The 14,617-nt window shown below is 54.1% G+C and overlaps 1 protein-coding gene across 7 annotated transcripts in view; it reads left to right on the top strand.

The window, feature by feature from the left end:
- Positions 1-12,351, top strand: part of adamtsl4 (ADAMTS like 4) — a 29,448-nt gene extending 17,097 nt beyond the window's left edge. For 3 of the 7 annotated variants that reach the window (XM_088621584.1, XM_088621583.1, XM_088621582.1), the window contains exons 7-18: positions 930-1,066; positions 1,260-1,464; positions 2,015-2,184; positions 2,285-2,390; positions 2,474-2,683; positions 3,054-3,183; positions 4,016-4,220; positions 5,398-5,571; positions 6,281-6,463; positions 6,559-6,738; positions 7,354-7,498; positions 8,096-12,351. In XM_088621584.1, the coding sequence (XP_088477710.1) occupies positions 930-1,066; positions 1,260-1,464; positions 2,015-2,184; positions 2,285-2,390; positions 2,474-2,683; positions 3,054-3,183; positions 4,016-4,220; positions 5,398-5,571; positions 6,281-6,463; positions 6,559-6,738; positions 7,354-7,498; positions 8,096-8,226 (1,976 nt within the window). In that variant the 3' untranslated portion in view covers positions 8,227-12,351. The remainder of the gene's footprint in view (positions 1-929; positions 1,067-1,259; positions 1,465-2,014; positions 2,185-2,284; positions 2,391-2,473; positions 2,684-3,053; positions 3,184-4,015; positions 4,221-5,397; positions 5,572-6,280; positions 6,464-6,558; positions 6,739-7,353; positions 7,499-8,095) is intronic. The other 4 variants (XR_015930729.1, XR_015930726.1, XR_015930728.1 and 1 more) reach the window with 4 other exon arrangements.
- Positions 12,352-14,617: the final 2,266 nt, after the last annotated feature.

The following is a 14,617-nucleotide window of genomic DNA, read 5'->3' as shown; positions in this document are numbered from 1 at the left end:
CGTTTTGGAACAGCTCTTGTCCTGGAGGGATGGTTTGTCTGCGGGTCTTCCTTCCAGCTGGGCTCTTAAGGAGCTGAGCCAGCCAGTTCCTGACTGAACTGGACCACAATAACAGCTTCTCCCAGCTCTTCCAGTGCTGGTGCTGTAGAGAGACCTGGAAATCCTTCAGAGAAACATCTTCCAGGACCAGGACTGGACACCAGCCCTGTAGACACACAGGTCCTCCAGGACTGGACACCAGCACTGTAGACACACAGGTCCTCCAGGACTGGACACCAGCCCTGTAGACACACAGGTCCTCCAGGACTGGACACCAGCCCTGTAGACACACAGGTCCTCCAGGACTGGACACCAGCACTGTAGACACACAGAATCTCCAGTACACAAAAGACACAAATACACTAACAGACTCACACTGAAACAAATACAAATCAGAAATACACTTATGGACACAATTTGAAACAAATACACACTGACATCCATGGACTCACATTGAATATAGACAGAAATATATACACAGCTGACAGCAGACTCAGACTGCACTGTCAGGATGAAATGTGAAATATGGTTGATAAAAGAATTGACAATTTATGTCTCTCCCCCCTGTTGCTCTCTCCCCCATCTCTCTCTCCCTGTCTCTCTCTTCTCTCTCCCCTGTCTCTGCCTGTCTCTCTCTCTTCTCTCTTCTCTGTCTCTCTCCCCTGTCTATCTCTCCTCTCTTTCCCCCTGTCTCTCTCTGCCTGTCTCTCTCCCCTCCTGTCTCTCTCCCCACCTGCCTCTCTGTCTGTCTCTATCCACTGTCTGTCTCTCTCCCTGTCTCTCTCTCCCCACCTGTCACTCTCTCCCGTCTCTCTCTGCCTGTCTCTCTCTCCTCTCTCTCCCCCTGTCTATCTCTCCCCACCTGTCTCTCTCTCCCCTGTCTCTCTCAGTGGGGGCAGGCCAGCAGTGTGAGCTGACCTGTCGGCCAGTGGGCTTGAGGTTCTACGTGAGACAGGCTGACAGAGTGAGGGACGGCACCCCTTGCCATAGCAACGGGACGGACATCTGCGTGGACGGGGCCTGCCTGGTCAGTGTCCAATGTCTCTGTCACTTCTGTCCCTCCACCCTGTAGTGTCCAGTGTCCAGTGTCTGTATTAGTCTGTCTGTGATGTGGTGCTGGAGGGATGGACAGTGCAGTGTCCAGTGTCTGTATTAGTCTGTGATGTGGTGCTGGAGGGATGGACAGTGTCCAGTGTAAGAATGTCCACTGTCTCTCTCAGAGCCTGGGCTGTGATGGGGTCCTGGACTCCAGCCTGCAATGGGATGCTTGTGGGATCTGCGGGGGAGACAACTCCTCCTGCCGGCATGTCTCAGGGACCTTCGCTAACTCCAGCATTCCCATCGGATACCACCGCTTCCTGGAGATCCCGGTCGGAGCCATGCGGATCAACATCACTGAGAGGCAGAGCAGCCCCAACTACCTGGGTGAGCAGAGGCAGATGAGTCACCCTGAGTCACCCTGAGTCACTCCGGGCTTCTCTGGGCTGCTCTGGGTCACTCTGGGTCACTCTGGGTCACTCCGGGCTTCTCTGGGCTGCTCTGGGTCACTCTGGGTCACTCTGGGTCACTCCGGGCTTCTCTGGGTCACTCTGGGTCACTCCGGGCTTCTCTGGGTCACTCCAGGGTTCTCTGGGCTGCTCTGGGTCACTCTGGGTCACTCCGGGCTTCTCTGGGTCACTCCAGGCTTCTCTGGGTAACTCTGGGTCACTCCGGGCTTCTCTGGGTCACTCCAGGCTTCTCTGGGTAACTCTGGGTCACTCCGGGCTTCTCTGGGTCACTCCAGGCTTCGCTGGGTCACTCTGGGTCACTCCGGGCTTCTCTGGGTCACTCTGGGTCACTCTGGGTCACTCCGGGCTTCTCTGGGTCACTCTGAGTCACTCTGGTCCACTCTGGGTCGCTCCAGGCTGCTCCGGGCCGCCCTTGGCGCTGGTGTCGGAGTGGACCCGACAGGCCCTAACGCTGCCCTCTCTCCCAGCTCTGCGCAGCGGCTCCGGGCAGCCCCTGGTCAATGGCCGCTGGGCCATCGACCCCCCGGGCCAGTACGAGGGGGGGGGCACCGTGTTCCAGTACCAGCGGGCAGCAGGGGGAGGAGGAGGGGAGAGCCTGACCGCCCCCGGCCCCACCACCACCGTGCTGCATGTGTATGTGAGTACCGGGGCGGGGCCACGGACTGGCCGAACTGGTCCCCTGAATCGATGGAGCTCATTGGCTGACTGGCTGTCCTGTCGCCCTGTGCTGCTCCCAGATTATCTTCCACAAGCAGAATCCTGGGATTGACTTCGACTTCCTGCTCCCAGTGGGAAGGGCAGAGAGACCCACCCCGCCGGCCCATCAGCCCCGGCCGGACTTCGGTGAGTCTGAAGCCCCTCCACCCGGCGCCCATACCCCACCCCGTGCGCAGCCCCCTCACCCCCTCCCCCTCTCGCTCCTCCAGGTGCCCTGACCCTGCAGGCTGCCCCAGCCGCCAGAGAGAGGGGCGGCGCGGGGAGGGGGGCGTTGCGGGGGGAGAGCCCCCGGTCCCGTGGCTCGGCGCCCCATCGGAACGTGCGAATCCCGCCCCGCACTGACGTCCCCCCCGACACGCAGCCGGAGTTCGCGTGGAGGAGGGGCCCGCTCACAGAGTGCTCTGCCTCCTGCGGGAAGGGTGAGTCTGCAGCCCTCTGGTGGACAATCTGGGAATCGCAGTCTTAATTATAGCCTCTCTGGCTGTTCTGTTGTTTTTACTGTCCTCTCTCTCTTCCCTCTCTGTCTGTCTTCTCTCTCTTTCCCGTTCTATCACTCTCTCCTCTCACCTGCCTCTCTCTCCAGGTGGGCAGTACAGGGTGTATCACTCTCTCTCTCTCTCACCTGTCTCTCTCCAGGTGTGCAGTACAGGGTGTATCACTCTCTCTCTCTCACCTGTCTCTCTCCAGGTGTGCAGTACAGGGTGTATCACTCTCTCTCTCTCACCTGTCTCTCTCCAGGTGTGCAGTACAGGGTGTATCACTCTCTCTCTCTCACCTGTCTCTCTCCAGGTGTGCAGTACAGGGTGTACCAGTGTGTCTTCAGGAAGACTCAGGAGGAAGTTCCTGACAGGAAGTGTGACGCTGCTTCTAGACCCGTCCCCCAGGAGGAGTCCTGCAACGTGCAGCCTTGCCCGGCCTTGTGAGTCACATGAGCACATGGGCACCCTGTTCACTCTGTGTGTCTGCGCCAGTGGGCACCTTGTTCACTCTGTGTGTCTGCGCCAGTGGGCACCCTGTTCACTCTGTGTGTCTGCACCAGTGGGCACCCTGTTCACTCTGTGTGTCTGCACCAGTGGGCACCCTGTTCACTCTGTGTCTCTGTGCCAGTGGGCACCCTGTTCACTCTGTGTGTCTGCACCAGTGGGCACCCTGTTCACTCTGTGTGTCTGCGCCAGTGGGCACCCTGTTCACTCTGTGTGTCTGTGCCAGTGGGCACCCTGTTCACTCTGTGTGTCTGCACCAGTGGGCACCCTGTTCACTCTGTGTGTCTGTGCCAGTGGGCACCCTGTTCACTCTGTGTGTCTGCACCAGTGGGCACCCTGTTCACTCTGTGTGTCTGTGCCAGTGGGCACTGATAAAACTGTGTGTGTCTGCGTAAGTGAGCACTGTTAACACTGTGTATCTGCGCAAGTGAGCACTGTTAACACTGTGTGTCTACACCAGTGAGCACTGTTAACACTGTGTATCTGCGCAAGTGAGCACTGTTAACACTGTGTGTGTCTGCGCAAGTGAGCACTGTTAACACTGTGTGTGTCTGCGCAAGTGAGCACTGTTAACACTGTGTATCTGCGCAAGTGAGCACTGTTAACACTGTGTATCTGCGCAAGTGAGCACTGTTAACACTGTGTATCTGCGCAAGTGAGCACTGTTAACACTGTTTGTCTGCGCAAGTGAGCACTGTTAACACTGTGTGTCTCTGTGCCAGTGAGCACTGTTAACACTGTGTGTCTGCGCACACCTCTCTCTGTCAGCTGGGAGGCTGGGGAGTGGTCGGAGTGCAGTCGGTCCTGTGGGCCGGGCCTGCAGCACCGGCAGCTGCAGTGCCGCCAGAGCTATGCCAACCGCTCCACCATGGTGCACCCTCAGCGCTGCGCCGCGCTGTTCCGGCCCAACGCCACCCAGCCCTGCCAGCTGCGCGTCTGCAGCCAATGGGAGATCCGCACCAACTGGAGCTCTGTGAGTCCCTTCCACTGATAATGTATGAACCCCTCTCTCTCAGTGCAGTGTTAATGTACTGGAGTGTCCAGTCAGTCAGTGTGTCTGTATGAACCCCTCTCTCTCAGTGCAGTGTTAATGTACTGGAGTGTCCAGTCAGTCAGTGTGTCTGTATGAACCCTTCTCTCTCAGTGCAGTGTTAATGTACTGGAGTGTCCAGTCAGTGTGTCTGTATGAACCCCTCTCTCTCAGTGCAGTGTTAATGTACTGGAGTGTCCAGTCAGTGTGTCTGTATGAACCCCTCTCTCTCAGTGCAGTGTTAATGTACTGGAGTGTCCAGTCAGTCAGTGTGTCTGTATGAACCCTTCTCTCTCAGTGCAGTGTTAATGTACTGGAGTGTCCAGTCAGTCAGTGTGTCTGTATGAACCCCTCTCTCTCAGTGCAGTGTTAATGTACTGGAGTGTCCAGTCAGTCAGTGTGTCTGTATGAACCCCTCTCTCTCTCAGTGCAGTGTTAATGTACTGGAGTGTCCAGTCAGTGTGTCTGTATGAACCCCTCTCTCTCAGTGCAGTGTTAATGTACTGGAGTGTCCAGTCAGTCAGTGTGTCTGTATGAACCTCTCTCTCTCAGTGCAGTGTTAATGTACTGGAGTGTCCAGTCAGTGTGTCTGTATGAACCCCTCTCTCTCAGTGCAGTGTTAATGTACTGGAGTGTCCAGTCAGTCAGTGTGTCTGTATGAACCCCTCTCTCTCAGTGCAGTGTTAATGTACTGGAGTGTCCAGTCAGTCAGTGTGTCTGTATGAACCCCTCTCTCTCTCAGTGCAGTGTTAATGTACTGGAGTGTCCAGTCAGTGTGTCTGTATGAACCCCTCTCTCTCAGTGCAGTGTTAATGTACTGGAGTGTCCAGTCAGTCAGTGTGTCTGTATGAACCTCTCTCTCTCAGTGCAGTGTTAATGTACTGGAGTGTCCAGTCAGTGTGTCTGTATGAGCCCCTCTCTCTCAGTGCAGTGTTAATGTACTGGAGTGTCCAGTCAGTCAGTGTGTCTGTATGAACCCCTCTCTCTCAGTGCAGTGTTAATGTACTGGAGTGTCCAGTCAGTGTGTCTGTATTAACCCCTCTCTCTCTCAGTGCAGTGTTAATGTACTGGAGTGTCCAGTCAGTGTGTCTGTATGAACCCCTCTCTCTCTGTCTCTTAGTGCTCAGTGATGTGTGGTGTGGGGAAGAGGACACGTAATGTTCGCTGCGTCAGCACCCAGGGGGCAGTAGTGAGTGACAGGGAGTGTAACACAAGGCTCCGCCCCCCGGGGAGCCAGGACTGTGACATGGGCCCCTGTGTCCTCAGCTGGTACCACACTGACTGGAGCCACTCGGTAAGACACAGTCCGGTACAGTACACCGGCACCACAGTACAGTATACTGGAACCACACTGCAGTCCAGTGTATTACAGTAGTTTACTATAGTATAGTGTGTTTCTTTTCAGTGAACTAGAACATATTGTATTACAGCATAGTGTATAGTATAGTTCAGTGGTTGAAGTATAATGTATTACAGTGCAGTATAGTATAGTGTAGTATAGTGTTATAGCACAGTATTGTAAAGTATAGTGTATAATAGAACAGTGCTGTATAGTGTGTATTACAGTGCAGTGTAATTTAGAACAGTATTACAGCACAGTATTGTATAGTGTATTACAGAGTAGTGTTGTATAGTATAGTGTATTACTGAGCAGTGCTGTATAGTAGTGTATCATAGCACAGTATTGTAAAGTATAGTGTATTGCAGAGCAGTGCTGTATAGTATAGTGTATTACAGTGCAGAGCTGTATAGTGTGTTACAGAGCAGTGTTGTATAGTATAGTGTATTACTGAGCAGTGCTGTATAGTATAGTGTATTATAGCATAGTATTGTAAAGTATAGTGTATTACAAAGCAGTGTTGTATAGTAGAGTGTATTACAGAGCAGTATAGAATAGTGCAGTGCAGTGCAGTGCAGAGTATAACAGCACAGTGCTGTGAAGTATTACAGTATTATATATCACTGTGTACTGTGCAGTAACTCTCCCTCCCGCTCTGTCTCAGTGTTCGGCTGGCTGTGGCCCAGGGGTGCAGCGCCGGTCAGTGGTGTGTCTGTCCAGCGGAGGGGGGGCTGCAGACCCCGAGGGGGGCCAGACCTGCACTGGGGAGAGGCCAGCCGAGATGAGGGCCTGCAACGGAGGGCCCTGCCTGCCTGCCCTGCACTGGTACACGGGGCCCTGGGGTGAGGTGAGCAGGGGGCGCGGGTGTGCCTGTGTGTCTCTCCCAGCCCTCAGTGCCCCCGCGCTGTGATGTCGCTGTCTCTCTCTCTCTCTGTGTCGCAGTGCAGTGTGGCGTGTGGGAACGGGACGCAGCGCAGGGACATCATCTGTGTCCAGAGGCTGGGGAACGACATCAATGTGACCCACTCTAGGGATTGTGAGTCCCAGGAAAAGCCTCCCTCCATACAGAGCTGCAGTGCCGGGCCCTGCAAGCCACAGTGGTTCACCACTGACTGGAGCGCGGTGCGTACAGCCCCTCCTGTGATTGGCTGTCTCTCCCTCTGCCCTGCCTCTGATTGGCCGTTTCTCCTTCTCCCCGGTATCAGCTTTCCCCTGATTGGCTTTTTATCCTGTGCCCTATGTCAGCCCTTCCTCTGATTGGCTGTCTTTCCTTCTGCCCTGTGTCAGCCCTTCCTCTGATTGGCTGTCTGTTCTTCTGCCCTCTGTCAGCCCTTCCTCTGATTGGCTGTTGACTCTTTCAGCCCTGTGTCAGCCCTTGCTCTGATTGGCTGTTGACTCTTTCAGCCCTATGTCAGCCCTTCCTCTGATTGGCTGTCTTTCCTTCTGCCCTGTGTCAGCCCTTCCTCTGATTGGCTGTCTGTTCTTCTGCCCTCTGTCAGCCCTTCCTCTGATTGGCTGTTGACTCTTTCAGCCCTGTGTCAGCCCTTCCTCTGATTGGCTGTTGACTCTTTCAGCCCTGTGTCAGCCCTTCCTCTCATTGGCTGTGGACTCTTTCAGCCCCGTGTCTGCCCTTATTCTGATTTTCCGTCACCTGATTGGCTGGTTGTCCCAAAGCCGTGTGTAAGCACTCTTACAGCCCGGCTCTGACTGCCTCTTTGTCACCTTCGCTTGCTCCAGTGCTCCAGGTCCTGCATGGGCGGGGTCCAGGTGAGGGAGGTGCGGTGTCTGACTGAGGACAGGAATCTGAGCCGAGACTGCGACCCCTCAGCCAGACCCCAGGAGCAGCAGCTGTGCAACCAGCAACCTTGCAATGCAGACCTGGGTAAATGTTGACTGCCTGCCTGTCCTACTGTCTGACTGTATCAGAGACTACCTGCCTGTCTCACTGCCTGCCTGTATCACAGACTACCTGCCTGTCTCACTGCCTGACTGTCTCACAGACTACCTGCCTGTCTCACTGCCTGCTTGTATCACAGACTACCTGCCTGTCTCACTGCCTGACTGTCTCACAGACTACCTGCCTGTCTCACTGCCTGCCTGTATCACAGACTACCTGCCTGTCTCACTGCCTGCCTGTATCACAGACTCTCTGCCTACACTACACTGCCTGACTGTATCAAGGACTGCCTGTCTCACTGCCTGACTGTCTCACAGACTGCCTGACTGTATAATAGACTGCCTGCCTGTCTCACAGACTGCCTGCCTGTCTCACTGCCTGACTGTATGACCTGCCTGTGTCAGAGACAGCCTTCCTACATGTCAGTCTGTTTAAATTACTGTTGCAAAAAGTGACTTTTTGCCTGACTGTTCCTCCCCCCTCTCACTCCTCTCACCCCTCTCTCTCCCTCCTCACTCCTCTCTCTCTCCCTCCTCATTCCCCTCGTTCCTCCCCTCTGCCCCCTCTCTCGCTCTCACTCAGATGAAAACTGCCAAGACAAGCATCACAACTGCCCCCTACTGGTCCAGGCGCGTATGTGCATCTACTCCTACTACAAAGCGGTGTGCTGTGCCTCCTGCACCCGCGCTGCCCAGAGGGCCAAACGCCACTGAGCGCAGAGCGGCGTGCCCCTCGCTCGCTGCTCGGGAGGGCGCGACGCAGACATGCCTCGCCAGGCCACGCCATCGTCATGGCGGCCCCTAGCAACAGCACGCCCGCTGCAGCCTGCCAGCCAGTGCGGCGCGGAGTGGAGCCCAGGGTCCTCGTTGGATGAGCGCCACACCGCAAGACCTTCTCCTACAGCTGGGCCTGTCTGCTCTCCTCCTCACGAGACCCCAGCCAGATCAAGAACAGAGCTCGTGACACAGCCACGATCACAGTGTCCCAAGAGCACACCTGGGCCTGTCTGCTCTCCTCCTCACAAGACCCCAGCCAGATCAAGAACAGAGCTCGTGACACAGCCACGATCACAGTGTCCCAAGAGCACACCCGGGCCTGTCTGCTCTCCTCCTCACGAGACCCCAGCCAGATCAAGAACAGAGCTCGTGACACAGCCACGATCACAGTGTCCCAAGAGCACACCCGGGCCTGTCTGCTCTCCTCCTCACGAGACCCCAGCCAGATCAAGAACAGAGCTCGTGACACAGCCACGATCACAGTGTCCCAAGAGCACACCCGGGCCTGTCTGCTCTCCTCCTCACGAGACCCCAGCCAGATCAAGAACAGAGCTCGTGACACAGCCACGATCACAGTGTCCCAAGAGCACACCCGGGCCTGTCTGCTCTCCTCCTCACGAGACCCCAGCCAGATCAAGAATAGAGCTCGTGACACAGCCACGATCACAGTGTCCCAAGAGCACACCTGGGCCTGTCTGCTCTCCTCCTCACGAGACCCCAGCCAGATCAAGAACAGAGCTCGTGACACAGCCACGATCACAGTGTCCCAAGAGCACACCCGGGCCTGTCTGCTCTCCTCCTCACGAGACCCCAGCCAGATCAAGAACAGAGCTCGTGACACAGCCATGATCACAGTGTCCCAAGAGCACACCTGGGCCTGTCTGCTCTCCTCCTCACGAGACCCCAGCCAGATCAAGAACAGAGCTCGTGACACAGCCACGATCACAGTGTCCCAAGAGCACACCCGGGCCTGTCTGCTCTCCTCCTCACGAGACCCCAGCCAGATCAAGAACAGAGCTCGTGACACAGCCACGATCACAGTGTCCCAAGAGCACACCCGGGCCTGTCTGCTCTGCAGGCACGAGACCCCAGCCAGATCAAGAACAGAGCTCACGACACAGCCACGATCACAGTGTCCCAAGAGCACACCTGGGCCTGTCTGCTCTCCAGGCACGAGACCCCAGCCAGATCAAGAACAGAGCTCGTGACACAGCCACGATCACAGTGTCCCAAGAGCACACCCGGGCCTGCCTGCTCTCCTCCTCACGAGACCCCAGCCAGATCAAGAACAGAGCTCGTGACACAGCCACGATCACAGTGTCCCAAGAGCACACCCGGGCCTGTCTGCTCTCCAGGCACGAGACCCCAGCCAGATCAAGAACAGAGCTCGTGACACAGCCACGATCACAGTGTCCCAAGAGCACACCCGGGCCTGTCTGCTCTCCTCCTCACGAGACCCCAGCCAGATCAAGAACAGAGCTCACGACACAGCCACGATCACAGTGTCCCAAGAGCACACCTGGGCCTGTCTGCTCTCCTCCTCACGAGACCCCAGCCAGATCAAGAACAGAGCTCACGACACAGCCACGATCACAGTGTCCCAAGAGCACACCCGGGCCTGTCTGCTCTCCTCCTCACGAGACCCCAGCCAGATCAAGAACAGAGCTCGTGACACAGCCACGATCACAGTGTCCCAAGAGCACACCTGGGCCTGTCTGCTCTCCTCCTCACGAGACCCCAGCCAGATCAAGAACAGAGCTCGTGACACAGCCACGATCACAGTGTCCCAAGAGCACACCCGGGCCTGTCTGCTCTCCAGGCACGAGACCCCAGCCAGATCAAGAACAGAGCTCGTTACACAGCGACGAACAGCAGACAGTGACACAAGAACACAGTGACATTAGAACACAAGGCAGTAGCATAACAACATAGTGACATAGGAACACCAAACAGTGACATTAGAACACAGGACAGTGACATGAGAAAATAATGAAATAGGAACACATGACCTTAAAAACTTCCGGCATGAGACCAACAAGGGGAACTCCACCCTTCTCATTCTTATCCCAGCTGGGGCCTTAATTAAACTGCTAATTGCCCCCGTCAGGTGTCAGATTGGTCGTTCAATTTAAACAGCTCGAAACTCTCCCAAGGTCTGAAGACCCGGACCTAAATTTCCAAGCAGGTGCAGGGAGCAAAGGTAAGCCATGAAATCCTGAGCTGGAGCTAAACCTCAGGGGTCCAGGGAGTTCCTTAATCCCAGAACCTGGTCCGACTGTTTCCCGAGCGATCCCAATTCCCGGCATGGCTCTCTTGCTGTCTGTTGGGCAGGGAGGTCTACCACCCGTGTCAGTTCACAAGCCATGTAGAAGCAGGAAATGTTGTCTGCGTGTGTAAAGTACAGAAATAGAACTAATATATACTGTATGTTATATATTCATGACCACGGACAGTAAATGTGAATATGGACACAGTCACATGTGTGTCTCGCGCGCACACACACACACACTGACATCACAGCACACACCACCTGTACACACTTACACTGCACACACACTCACTCACACTGTAGACACAACACTTGATTTTGCACATATGTACATTTATCACTTTACACCGTACACATACACTCACACTGTATACACACACTCACACTATTACACAAGCTGATCCATTCCAGGTTTTAGAATGTTGTCAGACTCCCAGTGCACAGCAGTCTGATCCACTCCAGGTTTTAGAATGTTGTCAGATTCCCAGTGCACAGCAGTCTGATCCACTCCAGGTTTTACAGTGCTGTCAGTCAGACTCCCAGTGCACAGCAGTCTGATCCACTCCAGGTTTTACAGTGCTGTCAGTCAGACTCCCAGTGCACAGCAGTCTGATCCACTCCAGGTTTTACAGTGCTGTCAGTCAGACTCCCAGTGCACAGCAGTCTGATCCACTCCAGGTTTTACAGAGCTGTCAGTCAGACTCCCAGTGCAGAGCAGTCTGATCCACTCCAGGTTTTACAGTGCTGTCAGTCAGACTCCCAGTGCACAGGATCAGAACGCTGTAAGACCCGCAGTGGATCAGAAGGCAGCTACAGAGCCCTGTGTGGTGTCTGAGGATGGTGGCAGCAACCCGGCTTGGTTGCTTAAAAGCCGCAGCCGTCCTCCTCCTCCGCCCCAGGCTGCAGTCCCACCCCCGAGGAGCGGGCCTGTCCCGTCTGCACAGCTCACCCTGGGAACGTCCTACCCTGGCCTCGGCTCTCGCTGCCCCCTGGTGGCCGAGGTGGAAACCTGTGGCTTCGGAACCGAGTCCTGGAGGATGAGTGTATCAGAGCAAACGCAGTTTCCCTCCCGGGAAAAAAGGGCCGCAGAGATGGGGGCAGACAATGACCCGGATTTCGGTGAGCGCACTCCCAGTATCTTCCAAATCCAAGGCAGACTCCAGGGAAAAGGTCCACCCGGGCGGCTGTGCAGGTGACCATCACACCTTTACACACCATTCCAGTGAGGTGAGCCACTCATCCAGCCTCATGCTGGGGGGGGGGGGTCAGGCGTCGCTGTTCCCTCCCTCCGCCACTCACTGTGTGAAGAAGCGACTCTCTCTCTCCCGCTGTCAGGACTGAAGGACAGGACTGACCTCAGGAAACAGCCGCCTGGCCGCGTGAGATGTTCTAAGATGGGGAGGGCCATGGAAAGGCGCTATATAGACTTCACGCTGAGTGTTGGTTGTTGAGGGATCGGCATGGCTTCAGTCCCAGGGCAGGACGATCTGTCTGGCGATGCGCTCAGACTGTGCCTTCTGTATTCTGTGGCCTCCGTGCTTTCATAATTACCAGTAACGTCACTATTTTAATTACAGTATTCTTCTATCACGCTGACACAGTTTCTTCCACCTCGAAGTGCTAACTGAATTATTGTGAAAAAAACGCAGCTTTTTTTTCTACGTCTGAAATTTTTATGTGCAACTAATTTATTTTGGTCTCCTACAGATCTGAAGCTTTTTATTGTTGCTGTTGTGTTTTTGAGAGAGAGGTTATAATAATGGTTCTATTATGAAATAAATATATGAACTCTGGGTTGTGAGAGAGCCTTGTTGTGGAGCTGAGCTGACGCTGTCTGGGGCTGCAGCTCCTGTGTAAAGGAGTATGAGGGGTACCCCAGTTTACCCTGGTACGCACTGTGACCCTGTAGTTTCCACTTGTGTGCCTGGGTGGTGTTTCACTGTGTTCTCAAATCAGGTCCCCTCTTAGTCTCCTGTTTCAAGACCACAGAGATCAGTCACCTTTAACCTGTCACTGTAGGCCTTAGACATGCTCTATAGATGCAGAAGCCTGGGCATCTAGCTGCTCCATTCTAGGGAAGCAATATTTTATGTAACGAGTTTGACTCAATTTGTACACAACATTCTGAAGTCTTCAATGGTGCTTTGTGAAACCCTACTTTAATATGGGCGCTTCCATTTTTCGCCACAAGGCGTCGCTGTTGTGTGGTGGCGCTCATGTATCTGCGAGTAATGGAACAGCTGCAGTACAGTTAATGGCTCCTAATGCCACTTCACATACACACGACGTTGCACATTGATACAAAGCAGTGCGCTCACAAGATCAAGCTTTTTGCTTCTGGAGAATATCCTGTTGTGACTGGGGCTCCTTTTAAACTCTCTGTCCCAGACTGGTAGTGAGATTAATATCCTGACTCTATGAGGGCTGTGTCTCTACCTGTAACACTGACACAGATCACAGTGAGACTGGGGCTCCTTTACAGCTCTCTGTCTGTCCCAGACTGGCAGTGAGATTAATATCCTGACTCTATAAGGGCTGTGTCTCTACCTGTAACAGAGACACAGATCACAGTGAGACTGGGGCTCCTTTACAGCTCTCTGTCTGTCCCAGACTGGCAGTGAGATTAATATCCTGACTCTATAAGGGCTGTGTCTCTACCTGTAACAGAGACACAGATCACAGTGAGACTGGGGCTCCTTTACAGCTCTCTGTCTGTCCCAGACTGGCAGTGAGATTAATATCCTGACTCTATAAGGGCTGTGTCTCTATCTGTAACACTGACACAGATCACAGTGAGACTGGGGCTCCTTTACAGCTCTCTGTCTGTCCCAGACTGGCAGTGAGATTAATATCCTGACTCTATAAGGGCTGTGTCTCTACCTGTAACACTGACACAGATCACAGTGAGACTGGGGCTCCTTTACAGCTCCCTGTCTGTCCCAGACTGGCAGTGAGATTAATATCCTGACTCTATAAGGGCTGTGTCTCTATCTGTAACACTGACACAGATCACAGTGAGACTGGGGCTCCTTTACAGCTCCCTGTCTGTCCCAGACTGGCAGTGAGATTAATATCCTGACTCTATAAGGGCTGTGTCTCTACCTGTAACAGAGACACAGATCACAGTGAGACTGGGGCTCCTTTACAGCTCTCTGTCTGTCCCAGACTGGCAGTGAGATTAATATCCTGACTCTATAAGGGCTGTGTCTCTATCTGTAACACTGACACAGATCACAGTGAGACTGGGGCTCCTTTACAGCTCCCTGTCTGTCCCAGACTGGCAGTGAGATTAATATCCTGACTCTATAAGGGCTGTGTCTCTACCTGTAACAGAGACACAGATCACAGTGAGACTGGGGCTCCTTTACAGCTCTCTGTCTGTCCCAGACTGGCAGTGAGATTAATATCCTGACTCTATAAGGGCTGTGTCTCTACCTGCAACAGAGACACAGATCACAGTGAGACTGGGGCTCCTTTACAGCTCTCTGTCTGTCCCAGACTGGCAGTGAGATTAATATCCTGACTCTATAAGGGCTGTGTCTCTACCTGCAACAGAGACAGATCACAGTGAGACTGGGGCTCCTTTACAGCTCTCTGTCTGTCCCAGACTGGCAGTGAGATTAATATCCTGACTCTATAAGGGCTGTGTCTCTACCTGTAACAGAGACACAGATCACAGTGAGACTGGGGCTCCTTTACAGCTCTCTGTCTGTCCCAGACTGGCAGTGAGATTAATATCCTGACTCTATAAGGGCTGTGTCTCTACCTGCAACAGAGACAGATCACAGTGAGACTGGGGCTCCTTTACAGCTCTCTGTCTGTCCCAGACTGGCAGTGAGATTAATATCCTGACTCTATAAGGGCTGTGTCTCTACCTGCAACAGAGACAGATCACAGTGAGACTGGGGCTCCTTTACAGCTCTCTGTCTGTCCCAGACTGGCAGTGAGATTAATATCCTGACTCTATAAGGGCTGTGTCTCTACCTGCAACAGAGACAGATCACAGTGAGCCTAAATGATGAGCTGGTCCTGGACAGCCTCTGGTCCCTCTGCTCTGGA

The sequence above is a fragment of the Lepisosteus platostomus genome, chromosome 26 (genome assembly GCF_059453375.1).
Source record: "Lepisosteus platostomus isolate fLepPlt1 chromosome 26, fLepPlt1.hap1, whole genome shotgun sequence".
NCBI lineage: Eukaryota > Metazoa > Chordata > Actinopteri > Semionotiformes > Lepisosteidae > Lepisosteus > Lepisosteus platostomus.
The sequence above is the reverse complement of the archived record's forward strand: the minus strand, read 5'-3'. Positions and strand labels throughout refer to the sequence as shown.